Genomic DNA, 26,579 nt, shown 5'->3' with positions numbered 1-26,579 from the left:
AATCTCAACTCAAATCAAGTGTTGTACCTCATGTTCTAAGAACAAGGCCTTCAGTTGTCCCTTGGACCAGAAGTCCATGGCGTAGGCCAGCAGCTTAGTTGAAACGGTGTTGATCCGTAAGAAATTCCCAACAAACACAACTCTCTCGATTTTCTGAAAGTGAAAAGATCATGATAGTAAAATAGTTCACGTATCCAATTAATTTGTTTCCCACTAAGAAGCCCATTATAAAACCAATAATCCTGCAAAACACAGATTAACACTTCTGAATCATAACAACAGGAACAGTCAACATTTTAACGTGTTTTCTTTGAGATGATTCAAGTTATTTTGACGAACTGATATTACAAAACACACAGAGAAGTACACACACATAATACTGCAGCAACATTGCAAGGAAAATACTCATTATGACCACAAGGTGGAGCTAAAAGACAGGAGTCTGCTGTATGTCATCGGCCCTGTAATCAATGTGAATCAATTTACAAAACGCCAGAGCTGAGAAGTCAGTTGGACCTTGAAATCCTACATACAGTATATCTGAATCTGTACTGCTGTGTCCCTGTTGAACTAAGCTGCCTTATACCAATTGTCCTGTCTGTACTATCAGTGACCCTAAAAACAAGTTCCTATCAACCATTGTTGTTTGGCAATTCAGTATTCTATTCTGTAGTTCATGCTTTGGGAAAAGGTCTACGGGCCAGTTGGTGGCGGCGCTGAAGATCTGTGCTCTTTGATAGCCCTGTACAATGCTGCTTGATCACCATGCCACAAGGCAACTCTGTAAAGTAGCTGAAATCGTACAGAAAACCACCCAAATGACTAATATATGTCGTCGTCTCACCTAGCTACTTTAAGATTAATGCACTAACTTTAAATTGCTCTGGGTTAAGAGTGTCTGCTAATTGACTAAACATGGAAATTCAAATAAGCCGTTTAGACAACTATTTCTTATGAAAACATACACTACATGACCAAAAGTATGTGGACACCTGCTCGTCCAACATTTCATTCCAAAATCATGGGCATTATTATGGAGTTGGTCCCTCCTTTGCTGCTATAACAGCCTCCAATCTTCTGGGAATGCTTTCCACTAGATGTTGGAACATTGCTGCAGGGACTTGCTTCCATTCAGCCTCGAGCATTAGTGAGGTTGGGCAGTGATGTTCGGCGATTAGGCCTGGCTCGCAGTCAGCGTTCCAATTCATCCCAAAGGTGTCTTGACAAACCATTTCTGTATGGACCTCGCTTTGTGCACGGGGACATTGTCATGCTGAAACAGGAAAAGGCCTTCCCCAAACCGTTGCCAGAAAGTTGGAAGCACAGAATCATCTAGAATGTCATTGTATGCTGTAGCATTACGATTTCCCTTCACTGGATCTAAGGGGCCCGAACCATGAACAACAGCCCCAGACCATTATTCCTCCTCCACCAAACTTTACAGTTGGCACTATCCACCAAACCCAGATTCGTTCGTCTGACTGCCAGATGAGGAAGCATGATTCATTACTCCAGAGAACACGTTTCCAATGCTCCAGAGACCAATAGCGGCGAGCTTTACACCACAGAAGCCGACGCTTGGTATTGCTCATGGTGAACTTAGGCTTGTGTGCGACTGCTTGGCCATGGAAACACATTTCATGAAGCTCCTGACAAACAGTTATTGTGCTGACGTTGCTTCCAGAGGCAGTTTGGAACTCGGTAGTGAGTGTTGCAACCGAGGACAGACGATTTTCACATGCTACGAGCTTCAGCACTCGGCGGTCCCGTTCTGTGAGCTTGTGTGGCCTACCACTTCGGGGCTGAGCCATTGTTGCTCTTAGACGTTTCCACTTCATCAAGAACAGCACTTACAGTTGACCGGGGCGGCTCTAGCAGGGCAGAAATTTGACAAACTGACTTGTTGGAAAGGTGGCATCCTATGATGGTGCCAGGTCGAAAGTCACTGAGCTCCTTAGTAAGGCCATTCTACGGCTAATGTTTGTCTATGGAGATTGCATGGCGGTGTGGTCAATTTTATACACCTGTCAGCAACGGGTGTGGCTGAAATAGCCAAATCCACTAATTTGAAGGGGTGACCACATACTTTGTATATATTAGTGTAAATGAGTGAATTAATGTTAATATGTAATTATGCAAACTGTATGGAGAATTATGCAAACGGTTACCTCGTTGACGGCACACATGCGTGCAATGGAGCCTATGTTATTGGTGATGGTGACCAGCATAGCCCGGGCCAGGTCGTCTTTGCTGATGGAGTCTCGTTTCTCTTTGCTCATCATGTGACCAAAGCTGTATGTTAAAAGGTCACCCCAAAACAGAAAAACAACAGAAGAATCAAAAAAGAACCTCTTATTAAAAAAAGAACGTGCTTACATGAAATCGACAAATATTTCTTTAATTTAAACAATACCAATTAGGGTTGCACAAGTGGAGGATTCCCAGAATCAGGAGGGAATAAGCAGCAAATCCGGAATCCTCTGACCAGGATTTCTGGAAAACCAGGGAATTTATTGAAAGTTCCAGGATTTTTGCAACCCTAGTACCAATAAGATTGTTGCGTTAAAAATGTAAGGGAATTGAACATCTACCATAAGGCCGAGGCCAGTGATAAAGATCACTTCTGGGACAAGGACACTGTTGTGTTACTGCACCTACAGGTAACTGCCAAAATAAAGGAAACACCAACAAAGTTTCTGAATAGGGTGTGAGGCCACCACAAGACAGAACATCTTCAAAGCACCTTGGCATAGATTCTACAAGTGTCTGAAACTCTATTGGAGGGATGCAACACCATTCTTCCACCAGAAATTCCATAATTTGGTGTTTTGTTGATGGTGGTGGAAAATGCTGTCTCAGGCACCACTCCAGAAGTGTTCAATTGGGTTGAGATCTGGCGACTGAGACGGCCATGCCATATGGTTTACATAGTTTTTCATGCGCAACAAACCATTCAGTGACCACTCGTGCCCTGTGGATTGTCATCCTATGAGGGAATAACCATGTTAACCAAAATAATGGCCAGCCCAGCATTTTTACACATGACCCTAAGCATGATGGGATTTCAATTGTTTAACTAGGAATCACAGCTGTGTGGAAGCACCTGCTTTCAATACACCGATCCCTCATTTACTCAAGTGTGTCCATTATTTTGTCAGTTACCTGTACATTGCGCCTTATCTGTGTACCTGCTTTTACAGTTCATTAACTACCATAATTAACCACTTAATACTGGGTAACCATTGGTAATTAATTACACTGAGATTTGTCACATACTGAATTATTACCAAGAATTAAGAATTCATTCAGGATTAGTTGCAGAATTACTGTACTATTGCGGCTGTAAGTAGCAGCACCTTTTTTCGTCAGAGCTCTTCGGTGCCAGTGCTCCATTAGAAAATACCCCTGCATTTCTAAGAAACAAGAATTTAAAATACCCAAATAAGTATATATTTCTAAAAATCAATCTCAGTATGGCATATTTTCAGAATGAGCTCTTAGAAAATTATATTACAAAGTGTGTTTCATGTGCCATCCTCTTACGAATAAAAGCCTACATAATTCCATATAAATATGAAGGCATGACTGGCCGGTTTATCATGGTAGATATAGCCAGCCTAATGTTCATCATAATGATGTTAATAACGGTGATATAATGGTAAATATCAGGGTTGGGGTCAATTACATATCAATCCCATTTAAATTCAGAAAGTAAACCAAATTCCAATACCACATTTTCCTCATTGAAGCATTGAAGAGAAGTGGAATTTCAGTGTACTACCTGAATTGACTGGAATTTAAATGGGATTAACCGTGAGTCCATGGACCCAGCCTGACTGGTGTCAACGGTACATGCTGGTAGTGTTGGTATAATGGTGTGGGGAATGTTTTCCCGGCACAAGTTAGGTCCCTTGATACCAATTGAGTAGCGTTTGAACGCCAGAGTGTATCTGAACATTATTTCTGACCAGCTGTAGCCTTTCATGGCTACAGGAGGGTTCAACCCGGTACTAGACGGGTGTACCTAATAAATTGGGCACTACGTGTATATTAAGTGGTAGATATAGCTCATCATTCACAGAGTGTAAAAAAACATTAGGAACACCTTCCTAATATTGAGTTGCACCTCTCCCTTTTTCCCTCAGAACAGCCTCAATTTGTCGGGGACATGGACTCTACAAGGTGTTGAAAGTGTTCCACAGGGATGCTGGCCCATGTGGACTCCAATGCTTCCCACAGTTGTGTCAAGTTGGCTGGATGTCCTTTGGGTGGTGGACCATTCTTGACACAGGAAACTGCTGAACGTGAAAAACCCAGTAGCGTTACAGTTCTTGACACGAACCAGTGCGCCTGGCACCTGCTGCCATACCACTACCATACCGCTTACATTTTTTACCTTGCTCATTAACCTTTGAATGGTACACATACATAATCCCTGTTTCAATTGTCTTAAAACGTAAAACTTATTCTTTAAACCTGTCTCCTCCACTTCATCTACACTGATTTAAAGTGGATTTAACAAGTGACATCAATAAGGGATCATAGCTTTCACCTGGATTCACCTGGTCAGTCTATGTCATGGAAAGAGCAGGCGTTCTTAATGTTTTGTACACTCAGTGTATATTATCATGGTAGATATAATGGCATATATTATCATGGTATATCCAGTATAATGTCCCAGTACTGAGTGGTCCTTTGCTCACCTGGAGGCTACAGCAGATCCTTGGAGGCTGAAACGCTCATAGTCTCCTCCGTAGATATCCTTCACCAGTTTGTCCACATTGCTGCTGTCCCCTCTGCTAGCCATATCCAGGGCCTCTTCAAACGTCTCACACCCCGTCAGCAAGCAGCACAGGCCCAGGAACGTACCCCCACCAAGACTGAGAGGAGGACACAGAGAAGGGATCAGGCCCAGGAACGTCCCCCCCACCAAGACAGAGGAACACAGGGAAGGGATCAGGCCCAGGAACGTACCCCCACCAAGACAGAGGAGGACACAGAGAAGGGATCAGGCCCAGGAACATCCCCCACCAAGACAGAGGAACACAGGGAAGGGATCAGGCCCAGGAACGTACTCCCACCAAGACAGAGGAACACACAGAGAAGGGATCAGGCCCAGGAACGTACTCCCACCAAGACAGAGGGACACACAGAGAAGGGATCAGGCCCAGGAACATCCCCCACCAAGACAGAGGAACACAGGGAAGGGATCAGGCCCAGGAACGTACCCCCACCAAGACAGAGGAGGACACAGAGAAGGGATCAGGCCCAGGAACGTACCCCCACCAAGACAGAGGAACACAGGGAAGGGATCAGGCCCAGGAACGTACCCCCACCAAGACAGAGGAGGACACAGAGAAGGGATCAGGCCCAGGAACGTACTCCCACCAAGACAGAGGGACACACAGAGAAGGGATCAGGCCCAGGAACGTCCCCCCCACCAAGACAGAGGAACACAGAGAAGGGATCAGGCCCAGGAACGTACCCCCACCAAGACAGAGGAGGACACAGAGAAGGGATCAGGCCCAGGAACGTACCCCCACCAAGACAGAGGAACACACAGAGAAGGGATCAGGCCCAGGAACGTCCCCCCCACCAAGACAGAGGAACACAGGGAAGGGATCAGGCCCAGGAACGTACTCCCACCAAGACAGAGGGACACACAGAGAAGGGATCAGGCCCAGGAACGTACCCCCACCAAGACAGAGGAACACAGGGAAGGGATCAGGCCCAGGAACGTCCCCCCCACCAAGACAGAGGAACACAGGGAAGGGATCAGGCCCAGGAACATCCCCCACCAAGACAGAGGAGGACACAGAGAAGGGATCAGGCCCAGGAACATACCCCCCACCAAGACAGAGGAACACAGGGAAGGGATCAGGCCCAGGAACGTACCCCCACCAAGACAGAGGAGGACACAGAGAAGGGATCAGGCCCAGGAACGTACTCCCACCAAGACAGAGGAGGACACAGAGAAGGGATCAGGCCCAGGAACATACCCCCCACCAAGACAGAGGAACACAGGGAAGGGATCAGGCCCAGGAACGTACCCCCACCAAGACAGAGGAGGACACAGAGAAGGGATCAGGCCCAGGAACATCCCCCACCAAGACAGAGGAGGACACAGAGAAGGGATCAGGCCCAGGAACGTACTCCCACCAAGACAGAGGGACACACAGAGAAGGGATCAGGCCCAGGAACGTCCCCCCCACCAAGACAGAGGGACACACAGAGAAGGGATCAGGCCCAGGAACGTACTCCCACCAAGACAGAGGGACACACAGAGAAGGGATCAGGCCCAGGAACGTCCCCCACCAAGACAGAGGAACACAGGGAAGGGATCAGGCCCAGGAACGTACCCCCACCAAGACAGAGGAGGACACAGAGAAGGGATCAGGCCCAGGAACGTCCCCCCCACCAAGACAGAGGGAACACAGGGAAGGGATCAGGCCCAGGAACGTACCCCCACCAAGACAGAGGAGGACACAGAGAAGGGATCAGGCCCAGGAACGTCCCCCACCAAGACAGAGGAACACACAGGGAAGGGATCAGGCCCAGGAACGTACCCCCACCAAGACAGAGGGAGGACACAGAGAAGGGATCAGGCCCAGGAACATCCCCCACCAAGACAGAGGAACACAGGGAAGGGATCAGGCCCAGGAACGTACTCCCACCAAGACAGAGGGACGACACAGAGAAGGGATCAGGCCCAGGAACGTGCCCCCCACCAAGACAGAGGAACACAGAGAAGGGATCAGGCCCAGGAACATCCCCCACCAAGACAGAGGAACACAGGGAAGGGATCAGGCCCAGGAACGTACTCCCACCAAGACAGAGGGACACACAGAGAAGGGATCAGGCCCAGGAACGTGCCCCCCACCAAGACAGAGGAACACACAGAGAAGGGATTGTTGAAACAGAGCTAAGAAAGGGAGAGGAGAGGCAACTTCAAGGAAACTGAATGGACCATAGAGATCCTATTAAATGAAGTATTCTGATATCTTATTCTATGGAAAAGACTCTCCAGTAAAAACCTCAGGACCAGGAAGTATTGTTTTTTTTCCACTCAAGGTTGAAACCTAACCTGAGACATGCACATTATACTTGAATGCATTGACATCAATGGGAAATGTGTGACATTTTGTAGTTACACCCATGCGTGCTTAAAGTTAGGGTTTCATCCCTTATGCTGGGGAAGGGTCATTGAAAGGGGTCTTAAATTAATTTCCAGCAGAGGCCTAAAAAGGAGTCTCTTCTCAGCCTGAGACAGGGAGAGTTAGTGGGGGTAGGCAGAACAGGTCCCATAGGAACTGTAAGCTGACCCCAAGACCTCACGAACGGTCACAAGGCCACCAGGAACGGTCACAAGGCCACCAGGAACGGTCACAAGGCCACCAGGAACGGTCACAAGGCCACCAGGAACGGTCACAATGACCTGGGTCGGCTTTCCTTGGATACCCAAACACTTTTACCAATACAGCCAAGTTATCCTTCTTTAAAAGACCTACAGTGCCTTCAGAAATGATTTTCCACATTTTGTTGTGTTACAGCCTGAATTTAAAATGTATTAAATTGAGAATTTGACATCACTGGCCTACACACAGTACCCAATAATGTCAAAGTGGAATTCATTACAAATGAAAAGCTGAAATGTCTTGAGTCAATATGTATTCAATAAGTATGACTACCTCATCTCTGTACCCCACAATTATCTGTAAGGTCCCTCAGTCATGCAGGGAATTTCAAACAGATTCAACCACAAAGACCAGGGAGGTTTTCCAATGCCTAGTAAAGAAGGGCACCTTTTGGTAGATGGGTAAAAATAAAATAAAAAGTAGCCATTGAATATCCCTTTGAGTATGGTGAAGTTATTCATTACACTTTGGATGGTGTATCAAGACTAGAGATGCAACAGTACACAGTATGTTGTCGAACCGTTCGATACGTCCCCTACAGTTCAATACGCATACGTGAACCGCGGAATTACGATATGCCTGTCATTTTCCTATAATTTCCAAAACGTGCTTATTGGCTGCAGACTACACGCACGTTGTATATTCAGATCCACAGAACCAGACGCGCAGCTTGTGAACAGGCTTGGCAGGCAACTGCTTGGGGCCCCAGGCCGTTAGGGGGCTCCTGAGGGCCGACAAACTTTACTCCACAGCAATGTCTCAAAATGTGGCAACCACAGTGACCGCAACCCCCTCCCCCTTAAACAACCAAGGACGATTTGCAATGAAATCTCATGAAGAAACCTCCCTAAAGGGGCCCCATGAAGAAACAAAAAACAAATATTCTCTCAGCTCCAACGTGACAATGGCGAGCATTAGCGAGACAGAGAGAAGCACATTTGAAGAGTCACCGGCGTCATTCAAATCCACTGTGTGGGAACATTTTGGATTCAGCATTCAATACGTCAATGAGGGTAAGAAGACCGTAAACAAACAAAGTACAGTCTGCAAGCGATGCTTTGCCACTGTCGGCTACTCGAGTGGAAACACTTCTAACATGTCATATACGTGGCCGTCACCCGGCCGTATCCCTTGCAGGTGGAGCTGGAGCAAGGAGAGTCCACTCGTTAGCGAAAACACAACAACCTCTCCCTGCTGCCGTCCATCAACAATTTGCTACAAATTCAGAAAAACTAAGAAATAATTGAAAGCAGTGGAAGTGGACATAGCCAAAGATTTGCAGCCCTGTTCGGTGGTTACTGACTCGGGATTTCGTCACCTGATGAAAAAAAAATTTGAACCGGGTTACAATGTCCCCTCCCGCACACATTTCAGCAGTAAAGTAATTCCCAAACTCTATGAAACACCACAGAGAGACATTGAAAAGGAAGTGACACAGACACCCTATCTAGATCTCTCCACTGATAGTTGGACCTCCAGAGCAACTCAAAGCTACCTCACTGTGACGGTTCACTATGTACTGGAAGCTTCCTCTGGTTCACTATGTTCTGGTTCACTATTTTACGGTTCACTATGTACTGGAAGCTACCTCTCTGTGACGGTTCACTATGTACTGGAAGCTACCTCTCTGTGACGGTTCACTATGTACTGGAAGCTACCTCTCTGACAGTTCGCTATGTACTGGAAGCTACCCCACTGCAACGGTTCACTACGTACTGGAAGCGGTTCACTATGTACTGGAAGCTACCTCTCTGTGACGGTTCACTATGTACTGGACGCTACTTCTCTGTGACGGTTCACTATGTACTGGACGCTACCTCTCTGTGGATTTCACCATGAGGCCAATGGTGACTTTAATGGCTGTGATAGGAGAAAACTGAGGATGGATCAACAACATTGTACTTACTCCACAATATTAACCTAAATGAACGAGTGAAAAAAAAGAAACCTGTACAAAATACAAATATTTAAAAAAATGCATCCTATTTGCAACAAAAGTAATACTGCAAGAAAATGTGTAAAAGCAACTAACTTTTTGTCCTGAATACAAAGTGTTATGTTTGGGGCAAATCCAAAAAACACATTACCTGTCACGTCCTGACCAGTTAAGGGTTATTTGTTGTTGGAGTTTGGTCAGGATGTGGCAGAGGGTATTTGTTTTATATGGTTTGGGGTGGTGGTGTAGGTAGTAGGTTGTTTTATTTATGTATTCCGAGGGTTTTGGGCGCTGCTCTGTGTTTATGTATTTCTAGGTTTAGTTAGTTAGTTGTGGGTATAGGTTCTAGGTTTGTTTTCTATGTAGAGTTAATTGGGATTGGACTCCCAATTGAAGGCAGGTGTGTTGAGTTGCCTTTGATTGGGAGTCCTATATTAGTAGGGTGTGTTTGTCTGTGTGTTTGTGGGTAATTGTTTGTGAGCACTGCGTTTATTGAGCCTGCGACACTGAGTACTGTTTATTGTTTTGTTTTTCCTGTGGATGCTTTTTGTTTTTTCCATTAAAAGAATGAGTATCCACATACCCGCTGCATTTTGGTCAATTCAACACGGCACCTTTTGTGACATTACCACTTTCCATAGTGGTGGTTGCATCATGTTAAGGGTATGCTTATAATCGGACTGGGGAGTTTTTCAGGATAAAAGAAATGAACGGAATGGAGCTAAGCATAAGCTAAATCACAGAGGAAAACCTGGTTCAGTCTGCTTTCCACCAGACATTGGGAGATGAATTCACCTTTCAGCAGGAAAATAACCTAAAACACAAGGCCAAATCTCCAAGATGATAGTAAATGGTCCTGAGCGTCCGAGTTACAGTTTTGACTTAAATCTGCTTGAAAATCAATGGCAAGACCTGAAAATGGTTGTCTAGCAATGATCAACAACCAATTTGAAAGCGCTTGAAGAATTTTTTAAAGAAAAATGGGCACTGTTGCACAATCCAGGTGTGGAAAGCTCTTATAGATAGACTCACAGCTGTAGTCGCTGCAAAACAGTGCTTGTACAAAGTATTACCTCAGGGGTGTGTAAAATAATATGTATGTAAATTAGATATTTCTGTATTTAATAAAAAAAAATTTAAGTGCTATTTTTAAAATGTTTTCACTTAGTCATTATGGGGTATTGTGTGTAGATGGGTGAGATTACAAAAATATATTTAATCCATTTTGAATCCAGGCTGTAACAAAATGTGGAATAAGTCAAGGCGTCTGAATACTTTCATAAGGCATTTTAACCGAAAGCTAAAAAATCCCATTGAAAATCTGTGGAAAGACTTGAAGATTGCTGTTCACCACCGCTTCCCATCTAACTTAACAGAGCTTGTGCAAATCTGCAAGGACAAATGGGAGAAAACCCCAAATCCCGATGTGCAAAGCTGATGCAGACACAACCAAGACGACTCAAAGTATTGACTCAGGGGTGTGAATACTCTGTATTTCATTTTCAATACATTTGCCCAAGAAAATTTCAAAAAAAACTTGTTTTCACTGTTATTATGGGGTATTTGTGTGTAGATGGGTAAGGCTGTAACAACAAAATGTGGAATAAGTCAAGGGGTATGAATATTTTCTGTTGGCACTGTAAATACCAGCATGAGCTTTGTTTCACCCCAGTGCCGTTTTCTATTTAGAGACGTTCCAAGGTTGAACTGGTGTAAATATAGACTGTCCTTGTGCAACGAGCAGACAGACAGTACCTACTGTCTAGGGAACACGATGCACATACAGCACTTCGTATTCTGATGTAGACGTTGTTCAACCTGGCTTGCTAATAACAATAAAGCAGTCTAACTATTATTCATTGTGAGTCACAATTCCAACTACAAAAAAATAGCTTAAAGTAAATGAGGAACAGCAGTTGTAAATGATTGCTTTTCTCTGTAATCTCTGTTGACATGACAACGTATGATGATTCTCTCTTCTTATGAAGAAGGCTACAGTTCCTTTCTGGGCAATGACACCCGCCATGCTATAAAACTATTTATTTGGGTCATTCACCTGGGAAAACCCAGTTCACTGCTGATAAATAACATTGATTTTGAATTGGCACTGGTGAACAGCACTGTCCTTAATAGCGTAAACATTTCAGATTTTAAACACTACCATAAATGCTGACCTTCACGGCTTTTAAAAATGTCAAATATAATCCCTGTCAGTTGTTGCTCTGTGCTTTACCTGGTACCGGTGACCCGTTTGTAGTCGTCTTTGGAGTACACAGCCAGGATGCTAACCCCAGATCCAATGTTGACCAGCAGCATAGGGAACGGGTCAGCCAGACTGCACGGTGTCTTCACACTGTTCTGGGTGTCTGATGGGTTCTCCAAGTAGTAACACTGAGGGTGGCCGTTGAAGCTCACGGAGTCCACATAGAGCAGGCCATGAATCAGACAGTCAAGCTCATCCAGCTTTAACAGCTCTAAATCAGCCATCTGTAGAGGGGGAGGAGGTGGGAATATGGTAGGGAGAGTGAAAGAAAGACAGAAAGTGGTGTGAGGCAAATCATGCAGAGTAAAATCTCAGCATGTGCATAAAGCAAACAGCAGTCAGGGTTAATGACTGGTTATATAAGAAAGCAGGTCTGGGGCCACAGAGAAGCACAGTGAACCACAATGAAGTTTATGACAGCACACCATGTTTTCGCAACACTGGTACAGTAAAGCACAGGGCTCAGAAAGTCCAGAGCCCACTGTTTAAAAACAAATAACGTATTGACACTCTCCTTGACCACTTACCGGTCTCCGGGTCACGGAGGAGAGAGAGGACAGAGAAGTCGAGGACGGTCTTTTGCCCAAAAGGAGATTCTCCCGATCACTCACCGTTCTGAAGTCATTCTCAAACTTGTAAGCCCCTCCACCAGTGGCACAGAGCGTGGTGTGAAGGCTGGAGAAGTTCTTGTCGCTGCCCATCTGGATGAAGCGGTGCATGGCCTGCGTGGGGAAACGGATGAAGTGTAGGTTGCCCGTCCGGCCACACATGGTCAGGTTCTTCAGTTCCAGGTGGACGTCTCTGACGCCCGTCTTCCCGTACGCCGTGTTGGAGGTCAAGTAGCGACGAATGCTCTTCAGGTTTTCTACCTCTTCCTGTTCCTCTTCCGCCGTGATGTCCTTAGGCTCAAAGTAGACCAGCTTCACCAGAGTACCGCCGATGTCCATCCCGAACCAGGGGAAGGCTGTCAAGGCAAAGCGTGAGATACATAATCATTGAAGGTGTTATTACCACGTTGTTTCCCTGTGCTACCAAGAGTCAAAGCACCAAACCAGTCATCAGCAAATAACCCGTCCGTCTGCATTTAAATGTCAGCTAAAATACCACGCATAATAGGACAACTGTTGACATAGGAACACACTTGAGATTTCCATCCAATGTTACTCTCACAAGGAAGCTGTGACCCGGCCTATTTCACAGGTCAGACGGCCATGTGACTGATGTGAACTAGTTCTGCGTAAGAGAGAGAGAGAACATTTCCTTGTTCCTGGTAAGTCCAGTCGTGGTGGTGGAATGGATCCAATATCTGCCTTCTAGGTTAGCCTTAGATCTATCATCATCATCATCAATATTAGCTTTACCGTGACAAAGGCCCTAGGGTATAGATAGGCCCAGGTTTGCGCCAATTGTCCATGTACTTAGTAGGAAAGAAAGACAGCGACTGTATTTTTAAATTTTTCCTCTACATTGTGTCCCATCATCTTATTTGAGATATTTCAGTGGCTGGTGGTGCCATTTTAAGTAGGTTATTTGTACATCTGTTCGCTTACACATGCAGACCAGGCAGACAGTTGGAGTAAATGTTTCATTTGTTTTATTTTTAAAACACATGTAGCCTACCCAGCCACTGTAGGCTAAATCCACAGCTACAACAGAGCTCAAGTTTCCATGGAAACCTGATTTCAAGATTCATATTTTCTATTTTGCCTGAAGTGGTGGTGTTTTTCTTTTGGGGGGGGGGGGCATTACAGGGTTACTTATATTTCAGGGACTAACATTCATTGAGATGCATCACAGAATGAGGCCTCTTTGCTGGTCGACTAGTTATTCTGTTGTTCAGCAGCCTCAATGCTGGTCGACTAATTATTCTGTTGTTAAGCAGCCTCAATGCTGGTCGACTAGTTATTCTGTTGTTAAGCAGCCTCAATGCTGGTCGACTAGTTATTCTGTTGTTCAGCAGCCTCAATGCTGGTCGACTAGTTATTCTGTTGTTCAGCAGCCTCAATGCTGGTCGACTAGTTATTCTGTTGTTAAGCAGCCTGTTTGCTGGTCGACTAGTTATTCTGTTGTTAAGCAGCCTCAATGCTGGTCGACTAGTTATTCTGTTGTTAAGCAGCCTGTTTGCTGGTCGACTAGTTATTCTGTTGTTAAGCAGCCTCAATGCTGGTCGACTAGTTATTCTGTTGTTAAGCAGCCTCAATGCTGGTCGACTAGTTATTCTGTTGTTAAGCAGCCTCAATGCTGGTCGACTAGTTATTCTGTTGTTAAGCAGCCTGTTTGCTGGTCGACTAGTTATTCTGTTGTTAAGCAGCCTGTTTGCTGGTCGACTAGTTATTCTGTTGTTAAGCAGCCTCAATGCTGGTCGACTAGTTATTCTGTTGTTCAGCAGCCTCAATGCTGGTCGACTAGTTATTCTGTTGTTAAGCAGCCTCAATGCTGGTCGACTAGTTATTCTGTTGTTAAGCAGCCTCAATGCTGGTCGACTAGTTATTCTGTTGTTAAGCAGCCTCAATGCTGGTCGACTAGTTATTCTGTTGTTAAGCAGCCTCAATGCTGGTCGACTAGTTATTCTGTTGTTAAGCAGCCTCAATGCTGGTCGACTAGTTATTCTGTTGTTAAGCAGCCTCAATGCTGGTCGACTAGTTATTCTGTTGTTAAGCAGCCTCAATGCTGGTCGACTAGTTATTCTGTTGTTAAGCAGCCTCAATGCTGGTCGACTAGTTATTCTGTTGTTAAGCAGCCTCAATGCTGGTCGACTAGTTATTCTGTTGTTAAGCAGCCTCAATGCTGGTCGACTAGTTATTCTGTTGTTAAGCAGCCTCAATGCTGGTCGACTAGTTATTCTGTTGTTAAGCAGCCTCAATGCTGGTCGACTAGTTATTCTGTTGTTAAGCAGCCTGTTTGCTGGTTGACTAGTTATTCTGTTGTTAAGCAGCCTGTTTGCTGGTCGACTAGTTATTCTGTTGTTAAGCAGCCTGTTTGCTGGTCGACTAGTTATTCTGTTGTTAAGCAGCCTCAATGCTGGTCGACTAGTTATTCTGTTGTTAAGCAGCCTCAATGCTGGTCGACTAGTTATTCTGTTGTTAAGCAGCCTCAATGCTGGTCGACTAGTTATTCTGTTGTTCAGCAGCCTCAATGCTGGTCGACTAGTTATTCTGTTGTTAAGCAGCCTCAATGCTGGTCGACTAGTTATTCTGTTGTTAAGCAGCCTCAATGCTGGTCGACTAGTTATTCTGTTGTTAAGCAGCCTCAATGCTGGTCTACTAGTTATTCTGTTGTTAAGCAGCCTCAATGCTGGTCGACTAGTTATTCTGTTGTTAAGCAGCCTCAATGCTGGTCGACTAGTTATTCTGTTGTTAAGCAGCCTCAATGCTGGTCGACTAGTTATTCTGTTGTTAAGCAGCCTCAATGCTGGTCGACTAGTTATTCTGTTGTTAAGCAGCCTCTTTGCTGGTCGACTAGTTATTCTGTTGTTAAGCAGCCTGTTTGCTGGTCGACTAGTTATTCTGTTGTTAAGCAGCCTGTTTGCTGGTCGACTAGTTATTCTGTTGTTCAGCAGCCTGTTTGCTGGTCGACTAGTTATTCTGTTGTTAAGCAGCCTCAATGCTGGTCGACTAGTTATTCTGTTGTTAAGCAGCCTGTTTGCTGGTCGACTAGTTATTCTGTTGTTCAGCAGCCTCAATGCTGGTCGACTAGTTATTCTGTTGTTAAGCAGCCTCTTTGCTGGTCAAATGTCATATCTAGGTTTAGGAGAGTCACTGCCTGACAAGAGGCAAAGTCCATGTTGAGATTATGACTCCCAGAGTTTATTAGTGTGCAAGACCTCTATAAAGTGATTGTTATATAATCTGCCAGAACTGGTTATACCATATCTGATAGGATTCCATGAAAACAGACTGGGAAGTGAACCCTCAACTAATAGTGACACCAAGGTCTACCGCTACAACCATTCCTTAGCTTGAAGGACCTAACCCTAACAACTGACTGAATGAGACCAGGGCCTACCGTTCCAACCATTCCTTAGCTTGAAGGACCTAACCCTAACAACTGACTGAATGAGACCAGGGCCTACCGTTCCAACCATTCCTTAGCTTGAAGGACCTAACCCTAACAACTGACTGAATGAGACCAGGGTCTACCGTTACGACCATTCCTTAGCTTGAAGGACCTAACCCTAACAACTGACTGAATGAGACCAGGGCCTACTGTTCCAACCATTCCTTAGGTTGATGGATTACTAGATGAGAGGCAAACCAGCCTCCCGAGTAGAGGAATCAATCTTTATGGGGGAGCAGGGCTCGGGGCAGGTGGGGTAGTAGAATCATTATTTATGAGGGAGCAGGGCTAGGGGCAGGTGGGGTAGTAGAATCATTATTTTTCAGGGAGCACATGAAAGTCACCCCACCAGTGAGACTCCTGCCCTGTCCAGCTGTAGGAGTTGTGTGTGTGTGTGTGAGTGACTGAGTGAGAATAGAGTTGGAATTTGGTTTACTTTCTTAATTGACTGGAATGGAGTTCAGGTTGGAGTCTACCATACTCCAACCTTCCTCTTGATTTCCATTATAAACCAAGAGACCAGAACCCAACCTTCATTGGATCGTATTATTGTGTTGATTGTATTGTGTAATGTTGTGTTGATTGCTAATGCCTTCTTGGACAGGTCTCAAAACAGTGCCTCTCAATGGGCTTTCCTGGTGAATAAAGGTTAAATAAAAAAAAGAAGTAAAATTGACCTACACATAGCAGTGAAATCTGTGTCCGTGTCCACAAAACGTGTTAATCATCTGTGAACTATAACTAGTGGTAGAAAATGTACCTGACCGATGGTACCTGGTTTCTAATCTGAGATCTCTCTTTATGAGAGCCGTTCTGTGCAAAGATAACCACACTTTCAAAACTGTGGTTATAGCCAAGCGGTTGTCTAAACGTGTCTAATTTTGAATTTTCTGCAGTGGCTGCCAAATAACCTGCTGTGGTGTCATGATTAATTGATACTAAAAAGTTATAGCATATTTAAGTTGCTTATTGTTCAATTCATTACCAGCTGAGATGTAGGCAAATTGGAAAAGTGTTTTCTTTAACCAACTGATGCAGTACTTCATGCAATATTCCTGGGTAGATAACCTATAGCTATAATAATCAATGGTAAATGTTAGACTTGAGGTTATCCAAATGACAGCTCAGCAAGAATGTTGAGGGCATTGCCAAGCTGAATGTGCAATATTAATCTTGTGTAATAGGCTATAGCACTTCAGATCAGAGCCAATTTGAAATCTCTATAATTACACTGATATTGATCACACCATTTAGGTACATTTTGTGTTCCAGATATGTTCATCTATAGCCTCAGTTTGTATTTACATTATAGTCATTTAGCAGACAATTATCCAGAGCGACTTACAGGAGCTATTAGAGTTACATGCCTTGCTCACAGGCACATCAACACATTTTTCACCTAGTCATCTCAGGGATTTGAACCAGCAACGTTCGCCGCTCTTAACCACTAGGCTACCTGCCACCCCGTATGCCTTTTATGTGACTACATGCTGCATGGCATTAGACATAGTTAGTGGTTTAAATCATATAGTTGATGTTTTAAATGGCTTCAGTGAACTTGAAGTATGCATTGCAACATGAGCATGTGAAAAATCTCAAGGTCAGACCCATCAAATGGCACCCAAGATCACCATTGAGATTTGAAACACCGGATTAATTATTAACCAACATATAGGCTTTGTTGTAAACATTAGGCTCTTTCCAAACACCTTTCGGAATACTGATACCATAATACACTGGAAAATACCAAGACATTACCTGCTGGTGTGGATGGGAGCTTCCACTTGAAATCTCATTGAGGTACCTCTAAAATAGTGGTTCCCAAACTGTGGGGCGTGCCCATTAATGAACTCGGTCCAGCTTTCAATTTACTCTTGAAAGTTGTAATAGTAGAATCCTCTTGTCATGTCAGTCATTGCATACCTTAGAGAGCTATGTATAACTTGCCAAAAAAAACAACTAGCCAATGTCAGCTAACATTTGTTAGCTAGGTTTTGTAGACCATAGATTTTGTTGTAATGTTTGAGCTACTCAAATATCACAATAATACACATTAGACATGGCAAAATGTATAGAATTGTAACAAAATTAGCTTTAAAACTGCTAAATGTTCTCTGCACCTCATGACAAAATGTGTAGAATTGCAGAAAATAAGCTTTAAAACCTGCTAATTTTTCATGAACAGTGCTTGTGCCCATAAAAATAGACATGGGGCACAGGATGTTTTCGAATGCTAGAAGGTTTGGGAAGTTTGGGAACCCCTCCTCTAAAAACAGAGGGGGGGACTTGCAACCAACCTGGACTCAGGGGTAGACATAACATAGTAAATGTAAATCCGAGACACTCCAATTAGTATGATATGTTACAATTCATATGGTGTGTATTAACCTGTTAGGGCTAGGGGGCAGTATTGACACGGCTGGATAAAAAACGTACCCGATTTAATCTGGTTACTACTCCTGCCCAGTAACGAGAATATGCATATAATTATTGGCTTTGGATAGAAAACACTCCAAAGTTTCTAAAACTGTTTGAATGGTGTCTGTGAGTATAACAGAACTCAAATGGCAGGTCAAAACCTGAGAGATTCCTTTACAGGAAGTGGCCTGTCTGACCATTTATTGTCTTTCTTTGACATCTCATTCAATTACAAAGGATCTCTGCGGTAACGTGACACTTCCCACGGCTCCAATAGGCTCTCAGAGCCCGGGAAAAAGCTGAATGTCGTCATTCCAGCCCCAGGCTGAAACACATTATCGCCTGTCTCAAGTGGCCGATCAAGGGACTGTGGGCTTAGGCGCGTGCACTGGCCGCCCCCGTCTTTGTGTTTTTTCCTCTGTTTTCCGAAAAGGAGATTCCCGGTCGGAATATTATCGCTTTTTTACGAGATAAATTGCATAAAAATTGATTTTAAACAGCGGTTGACATGCTTCGAAGTACGGTAATGGAATATTTCGAATTTTTTGGTCACGAATTGCGCCATGCGCGCGACCCTGATTTACCATTTCGGATAGTGTCTGGGACGCACGAACAAAACGCCGCTATTCGGATATAACGATGGATTATTTTGGACCAAACCAACATTTGTTATTGAAGTAGCAGTCCTGGGAGTGCATTCTGACGAAGACAACAAAAGGTAATCAAACTTTTATAATAGTAAATCTGATTTTGGTGAAGGCTAAACTTGCCGGGTGTCTAAATTGCTAGACCGTGATGGCTGGGCTATGTACTTAGAATATTGCAAAATGTGCTTTCACCAAAAAGCAATTTTAAAATCGGACATATCGAGTGCATAGAGGAGTTCTGTATCTATAATTCTTAAAATAATTGTTATGCTTTTTGTGAACTTTTATCGTGAGTAATTTAGTAAATTGTTAGTAAATTCCCCGGAAGTTTGCGGGGGGTATGCTAGTTCTGAACGTCACATGCTAATGTAAAAAGGCGCGATTTTCAAAACCTTAAAAATCCTATTACTTCAATTTCTCAAACATATGACTATTTTACAGCTATTTAAAGACAAGACTCTCGTTAATCTAACCACACTGTCCGATTTCAAAAAGGCTTTACAACGAAAGCAAAACATTAGATTATGTCAGCAGAGTACCAAGCCAGAAATAATCAGACACCCATTTTTCAAGCCAGCATATAATGTCACCAAAACCCAGAAGACAGCTAAATGCAGCACTCACCTTTGATGATCTTCATCAGATGACAACCCTAGGACATTATGTTATACAATACATGCATGTTTTGTTCAATCAAGTTCATATTTATATCAAAAACCAGCTTTTTACATTAGCATGTGACGTTCAGAACTAGCATACCCCCCGCAAACTTCCGGGGAATTTACTAACAGTTTGCTAAATTACTCACGATAAACGTTCACAAAAAGCATAACAATTATTTTAAGAATTATAGATACATTACTCCTCTATGCACTCGATATGTCCGATTTTAAAATAGCTTTTCGGATGAAGCACATTTTGCAATATTCTAAGTACATAGCCCGGCATCACAGGGCTAGTTATTTAGACACCCACGCAGTTCAGCCTTCACCAAAATCACATTTCCTATAAGAAAAATGTTCTTACCTTTCTTGTTCTTCGTCAGAATGCAGTCCCAGGACTTCTTCTTCAATAACAAATGTAGGTTTGGTCCCAAATAATCCATCATTATATCCAAACAGCGACGTTTTGTTCGTGAGTTCTAGACACTATCAGAATGGTAATCCACGGTCACGAGCATAGCGCATAGCGTGACAAAAAATGTCTAAATATTCCATTACCGTACTTCGAAGCATGTCAACCGCTGTTTAAAACCAATTTTTATGCCATTTATCTCGTAGAAAAGCGATAATATTCCGACCGGGAATCTGCAATAAACTAAACAGCCGAATTAAAATACTCCACGGGGGCTAATCGCGCACGCGCCTCACTCCATTGTCACCTAATGGGACACTTGAATAAGATGATAATCTGTTTCAGCCTGAGGCTGCCTCGTCAACCTTCATGATTTTCCCGCGTCCTGAGAGCCTATTGGAGCCCTGGGAATTGTCACGTTACAGCTAAGATCCTTACTTTTCAATAAACAGATGCAAGACGCACGACTCCTTGTCAGACAGGCCACTTCCTGCATGAAACCTTGTCAGGTTTTTGCCTGCCATAGGAGTTCTGTTATACTCACAGACACCATTCAAACAGTTTTAGAAACTTCAGGGTGTGTTCTATCCAAACCTGAACAATAATATGCATATTCTAGCTTCTGAGTTGGTGTAGGAGGCAGTTAAAAATGGGCACATATTTTTTTCCAAAATTCTCAATACTGCCCCCTAGCCCAAACAGGTTAAGAGAATTGCGGGAAAACAGTACCCGACAGTTGGGGGTGAAGGACACTGTCTACCAGTGTAGAGTTAGCTACCGTTGTTACCCCCGCCCATTCTTCTGTGGAGTTTATCGACAGCTGGCATCCAACATGATTGTGCATTAATGACCCCTACTTTACTGGAGCGCCCCCGCCTCCCACCTGTGCTAACTTACAAATGATTCAATGAAAGTATAATGAGGGGTTGCTGCAGATGCAGGAATGCCTCAAATTGGGTGCCGCAATTGCACCCTTCTCGACCAACCACCCTACTTCCGTTTTTTCCTTAATTAACCTTTTGTCTTATGTAAAGGTAACATGTCATACTAGTTTGAGTGTCCTGGATTTATCTTTACTATGTTACGTCTAGTCTATGAGACCAGGCTGGCGCGACAACTAGGACACAGCAGACAATTCTCTCTCTCAGGTCTAACACAATTAGAGATGGAGCAGAGGAATGCCGACTAGCATGCTAAGCCAGTGGACCGCTGAACTTGCCCTAGGTCTTTTCTAGAAAGAAACTCAGCTCAACAACACCGAAGAGAATGTTTCACAATGTCACAGAGATTGTTGTTCAATAATGGCAGTTCAGAAGTGCCCTACTTGTGACAACAAGTGTAATCTACGCTGACAAATTAACACTTTACCCGATTCCCATCAAATGTTCTAGTTTCGTGAGTCTGACATTCCACCTTCATGTAAACAATAGCAAACAACTTACCTGGCTTCTTTACATTTCTCAGCTTCATGGTGATGCACTCAGGTGCATTCAAAAACACTTATTAATACCCGAAAAAAATACAGGCATGCAAAGTTAAGATCAGTGTTTACAATTATTTTAGATTCCTCAGTTTATACAGCAAAGAAAACGCAACTTTTTTTGCACTGTGACTTCGACTAAAAGTTTGAACTTCTTTAACAGCATCCTAGAAACCAGGGAAAGGGAATTTTGTACATTTGGGGGCGGTGTCCTGGCTCTTTAACCCAGCCTTGCGGAGACAGAGGGCGGCCGCTAATTGGCCGAAGTACGCCAAGCCTTCTTATCAGGAGCGATTTCAGCACAACTTCTGACTGAGAAGACACCAATCACGGTGCACCCATTGCAAAAACAAAAGGAGTCACATAGTTTCTAAAACAACGTAGCTGGAACTAACAATAGCTAATATCCAGGACATTATCCTTAAGATTATGAGAAAAAATTGTTGGTTTGCTGACAGACAAAAGCAGTCATGATAGTCGCAGTGCCTTGAATCAGAATCGCCTTTATTCGCCAAGCACATTTACAATGTGTTACACTAAGTGCCTACCCGGACTTTGACTTGGTTAATTTGTGCTGCTATAACAGTCCCTCTCCTCGCCCCTACCTGGGCTCGAACCAGGGATCCTCTGCACACATCGACAACAGCCACCCTCGAAGCATCGTTCCACAAAAACCGCGGCCCTTGCACAACAAGGGGAACAACTACTTACATTTACATTTTAGTCATTTAGCAGACGCTCTTATCCAGAGCGACTTACAGTACTTCAATGTCTCAGAGCGAGTGACCGCTAACTAGCTAGCCATTTCACATTGGTTACACTGCCAGCAATGTAGGCTATAGCTGATGATGGAAACTTTGAATCCATCAACTACCTAGCGATAGTAGGCCTACAGTATTTACTGTACAATGACACGTGCAGCGACCCAAAACACCGTGGCTGCATTGCAAACCCATACGATTATACAAGATGTATATTCCATGCATAGCTATGGCCAGCTGACTTATGCAACTTCTCTACATTCAACTACCTGCAGCATGCATGTAACCGGGTCGGTATAATTTGTGGAACGTTCCAACAGGAATCTGTTCCAAAAACGGTGTAATTTTTAAATACATTTTTTTCTTTTTATTTCACCTTTATTTAACCAGGTAGGCAAATTGAGAACAAGTTCTCATTTACAACTGCGACAAGATAAAGCAAAGCAGTTCGACACATACAACACAGAGTTACACATGGAGTAAAACAAACATACAGTCAATAATACAGTACAAAAATAACAAGGTTGCCAACAAGCAACGCAATTTGGTTAAGTTTTTCATTCACCACGTTTATTCCGAAAAATGTCTTCTCACTCTGGTGACAAACATTAAGAATAGGCTACGTGGTGAGTTGGTGCCTATTCGTCAGCTAGTTAGCTAGGTGAATTGATCATGCTACTTTACACTATGGACAAACATTAAGAATAAGCTACGTGGTGAGTTGGTGCCTATTCGTCAGCTAGTTAGCTAGGTGAATTGATCATGCTACTTTACACTATGGACAAACATTAAGAATAAGCTACGTGGTGAGTTGGTGCCTATTCGTCAGCTAGTTGAATTGATCATGCTACTTTACACTATGGACAAACATTAAGAATAAGCTACGTGGTGAGTTGGTGCCTATTCGTCAGCTAGTTAGCTAGGTGAATTGATCATGCTACTTTGTATACGTTGTTGGAACGTTTGACAAATTATACCCACCCCATGTAACCTAGTGGTTTTCAAACATCTCCCCGGGGACACCCATGCGTTTCACAATGTTATAGCCCTGAACTAGCTCACCTGATTCACCTATTTAAGTGCTTGCTGAGTAGTTTACAAGTTGCATCAGGTGTGAATGTGATAGCAGTGGAAGAATAGTTAAAATAGATGGAATGGCTTGGGGGGGTCACCGAGGAAAATGCTTGAAAACCCCTGATGAAAGGCTAATGTAACATATTGTAATGCAACAGCAGGGAGCAGGACTCGAACCGTCGACCTTCTAGCCCGAGGTCCGGCGCGCTATCCACTGTGCCGCAAAAACATGCTCGAACGGCAGTCGATTTCCGCGTTTATAAACCCAGGGTCATTACACTATTGTAATTGTGTTATTTGACGAATAAACCCATAAATTACTAAATACAAAATGTACACCTGCAAAACCCATTGACAGCGACACTTACGCGGTCTGTTCCTCTTCACTGATTCAACTCTTCTTCGTAACCTGCATCTTTTCGCAGGGGAGGACCCATTGGCTTCGACGTCATCGGTATGCAGATAATGGCAGTGTTCAACGTTGCTCGTACCGCCACTACAATTTCCACTTGAATTGTATGCATTGCATCCACCGTTGCTAGCCTGAGAATGAAACCCTCTTTGCAGTCCATTGGCATAACACGATCCCGACCCGTTTTTATCGATAATTGATTTGGCTTTATCCATTGTTGCAGCTAACTGGCTACGTATGATAGAAGGCGTGATACCAAGCTAAAGGAGACGAGCTGCTATCACTATAGCTGACATTGGCTCATGCGAAAAAATGCAACCCTGCGCACACGCTCAATACAGTTTAATATGAAATTGCTCTTAAATGGTAGAACATATTTATCCGCTCTTGGTACCGATAACTTTTATTCTGTTGATAAAAAAAGTGTGAAGACCTATCCGCTAAAACACGGTTTGGTCGAGGTCACTGTCGGTCATTTCCCCCACTTTTACCGTCCGCCGCCGGAGTCAAACTGCCGGGTTGTTCGCTAGCTAGTTACGTCACACATAATGGCTCCTCGAACCCGTTTACCCTCTCCAGGGGACACAGGCAATGCGCTCCTGGTCTGTACAGAAAATACAACCAAGCGTTCAGGTTTACATGCCTAAAAAGTAGAACAGACGTGTTATAGCCTAGGCAATGGATAATCTAATTATTGTTAGATTATTAAATGTTATTCCCTCTGGATGCAACGTTCAGCCATGGCTCTGCCATATTTATAGGTATGCATTAAGCAATGGTCATGCATGCTGTTAGTAGCCTAGACAGTAATGTTGACATGATTTATAACATGACCAGCTGTGATGAACATTTTCCTAGGTGTGTCAAAACTGACTCAGATGGAGAAGCTGTTTACTTCTCGCTATGTCATGTTGTTTTTCCCAAACCTTGCTTTTCACATGTGATTATGAAGCTTTGTTTACACCTGTGCATCTCTGTGGGTCAGAGGTAAATGGTGAGTTATTGATACTTTGTAACCTATATAATGAGGAAACTGTCAGAGTGCATCTTTGGGTGTTGCCATCATTACCTTCTGTTTTGTTTTGGCACAAACTATCCTAGGACAAACTGATGGGATTGTTCCTCACATTTATTTTTAAGTGGTTCTTATCTAGGCACACACTAACATTTGGTCTGAGGTGAGGTTGATATATATGATTTTCAGAATATCTATTTATGAGAAGTTATATTATTTTGCCGTAGGTCTACTGTGAACAGACAGTACAGTCAAATATTCAGAGTGGAAATGGTTGCGTAATAGCCTTGCAGACCAACCTGTTGCTCATATACTTGCGTCATGATTAGAACTAGGCTACTGAGGACAGGCTACGCAGGTTCATGAGTGAAACTGTTCCAAGTCCTAAAGCTCTCTATACCCTAGTTTCAGTAGTTGGTGAGACTGATTAATTACTGTGTAGTTAAATGATGTATTTTAAAGTAGTGTTAATTTAGTATTTCAATCAGTTGTTTATTTATTTAGCAGACTATAAATCTTTTGTATGCCTACTGCCTACAAATGAAGCTTTTAGCGGCAATTGTGTGTAGGCTACTAATATGAAATAACCAAACCAAACAAGGGCCAGGTTTTAATCCAATCACAGATTATGGACATTGAGGTTTTTAAAGGCAATTTCCGATTGAGCCGACATATAGCCTTGGCTAAACTACAGCGTTTACTCTGAAGCGTGGGAACATTGACTTTAAAACCCATAACAATTATTTGATGAAAAATGACTTTACTGTTATTAGCCCATACAAACATATTGAATAACAGATTCACTATATGGAACAACAGATAGCCCCCCCAAAAAAGCAAAAGGAAGTTTGTTCTGGTGTCTGTCCTATATCTGAGAGATGTAAGAAAGATCAGGATTTAAACATATATATATATATATATATATATAAAACATGTATTTAACCCCTTATACAGTCTCAATATATACTTCCATTCATCTTTACAACTGGTGGGGGTGGGACTTTCAGAGTGTCTTGTGAGGCCTGTAGAAGTTCTAGAGTCTCACCTTTCCACAGAGGGGACATATTAGTGTGTAGCCCAAACTGTTGGGACACTACAGACAGAGGTTGGCAGATCGGCGACTTCAGAAGAGTCTCCTGACACTTGTGGAGGTCGTAGATCAAAACGGAGAACATCACCGTGTTCTTGAGAGTCTCATCTTTCCATAGAAAGGTCATATTAATATTAAACGATACAGACCTTTTTCGTGAGAAGAACAATTTTCTGGATGCCTACTGGTCTGACAAACACTGCTCTAACTCTGTCTTTCACTGCAGATAGGGCTCATCTCTAGCTTAAACTGACTGATTTTCTATGGGGATTTTTTATTATTATACTAATTTGATTTTCACTGTGGTGCGGACATTGAGTCCACATTCTTTTTTTTAAGCTATAATGACCCTCCGCCTATATGCACACCAGTGTGTGATAGTCGGATTGCTCTGTCTGCACTATGTAACAAGTGCCTGAAAGGATATTATTTGTGTCTGCTGAAATCAAAAAGTTTGTTTTACTCTAATCATCGGTTTCACCCTAAGAGAGATTTTATCCTTGTCTTGTCCATGTCCGTAATCTTTGTAGGATTTACACTACCGTTCAAAAGTTTGGGGTCACTTACAAACTTACTTACAGCTACAATAGTCATTTAGAACATTAACAATGTCTACACTGTATTTCTGATCAATTTGATGTTATTTTAATGGACAAAAAATATGTGCTTTTCTGTCAAAAACAAAGACATTTCTTAGTGACCCCAAACTTTTGAATGGTAGTATACATGTCCATGTGCTGTTTCTGTCATATTTGCATCACAAATGTCTTGTGAATGAGACTCATTAAGCATGTAGCCTATGAGAATTGGAGTATCAAATAGGCTTGGTGTAGAATAGGCTTTCACCTGGTCCCGTGTGGCTCAGTTGGTAGAGCATGGTGTTTGCAACGCCAGGGTTGTGGGTTCGATTCCCACAGGGGACCAGTGTGAGAAATAAA

General features: G+C 43.3%; 1 protein-coding gene across 4 annotated transcripts in view; it reads right to left on the bottom strand.

Annotated features, from left to right (window-relative positions):
* Positions 1-24,062, bottom strand: part of pank1a (pantothenate kinase 1a) — a 28,871-nt gene extending 4,809 nt beyond the window's left edge. The window contains exons 1-7 of one of the 4 annotated variants that reach the window (XM_014158031.3): positions 23,493-24,062; positions 12,226-12,578; positions 11,585-11,838; positions 4,704-4,880; positions 3,357-3,413; positions 2,169-2,292; positions 28-153 (exon numbers count right to left, since the gene is read on the bottom strand). In XM_014158031.3, the coding sequence (XP_014013506.1) occupies positions 28-153; positions 2,169-2,292; positions 3,357-3,413; positions 4,704-4,880; positions 11,585-11,838; positions 12,226-12,578; positions 23,493-23,751 (1,350 nt within the window). In that variant the 5' untranslated portion in view covers positions 23,752-24,062. Of the gene's footprint in view, positions 1-27; positions 154-2,168; positions 2,293-3,356; positions 3,414-4,703; positions 4,881-11,584; positions 11,839-12,225; positions 12,579-21,251; positions 21,555-23,492 lie in introns of those variants that run through there. The other 3 variants (XM_014158033.2, XM_014158032.3, XM_014158036.2) reach the window with 3 other exon arrangements.
* Between the last annotated feature and the right edge of the window lie 2,517 nt (positions 24,063-26,579).

The sequence above is a fragment of the Salmo salar genome, chromosome 19 (genome assembly GCF_965601325.2).
Source record: "Salmo salar chromosome 19, fSalSal1, whole genome shotgun sequence".
Taxonomy (NCBI): domain Eukaryota; kingdom Metazoa; phylum Chordata; class Actinopteri; order Salmoniformes; family Salmonidae; genus Salmo; species Salmo salar.
This window is presented reverse-complemented; position numbering and strand designations above follow the sequence as displayed.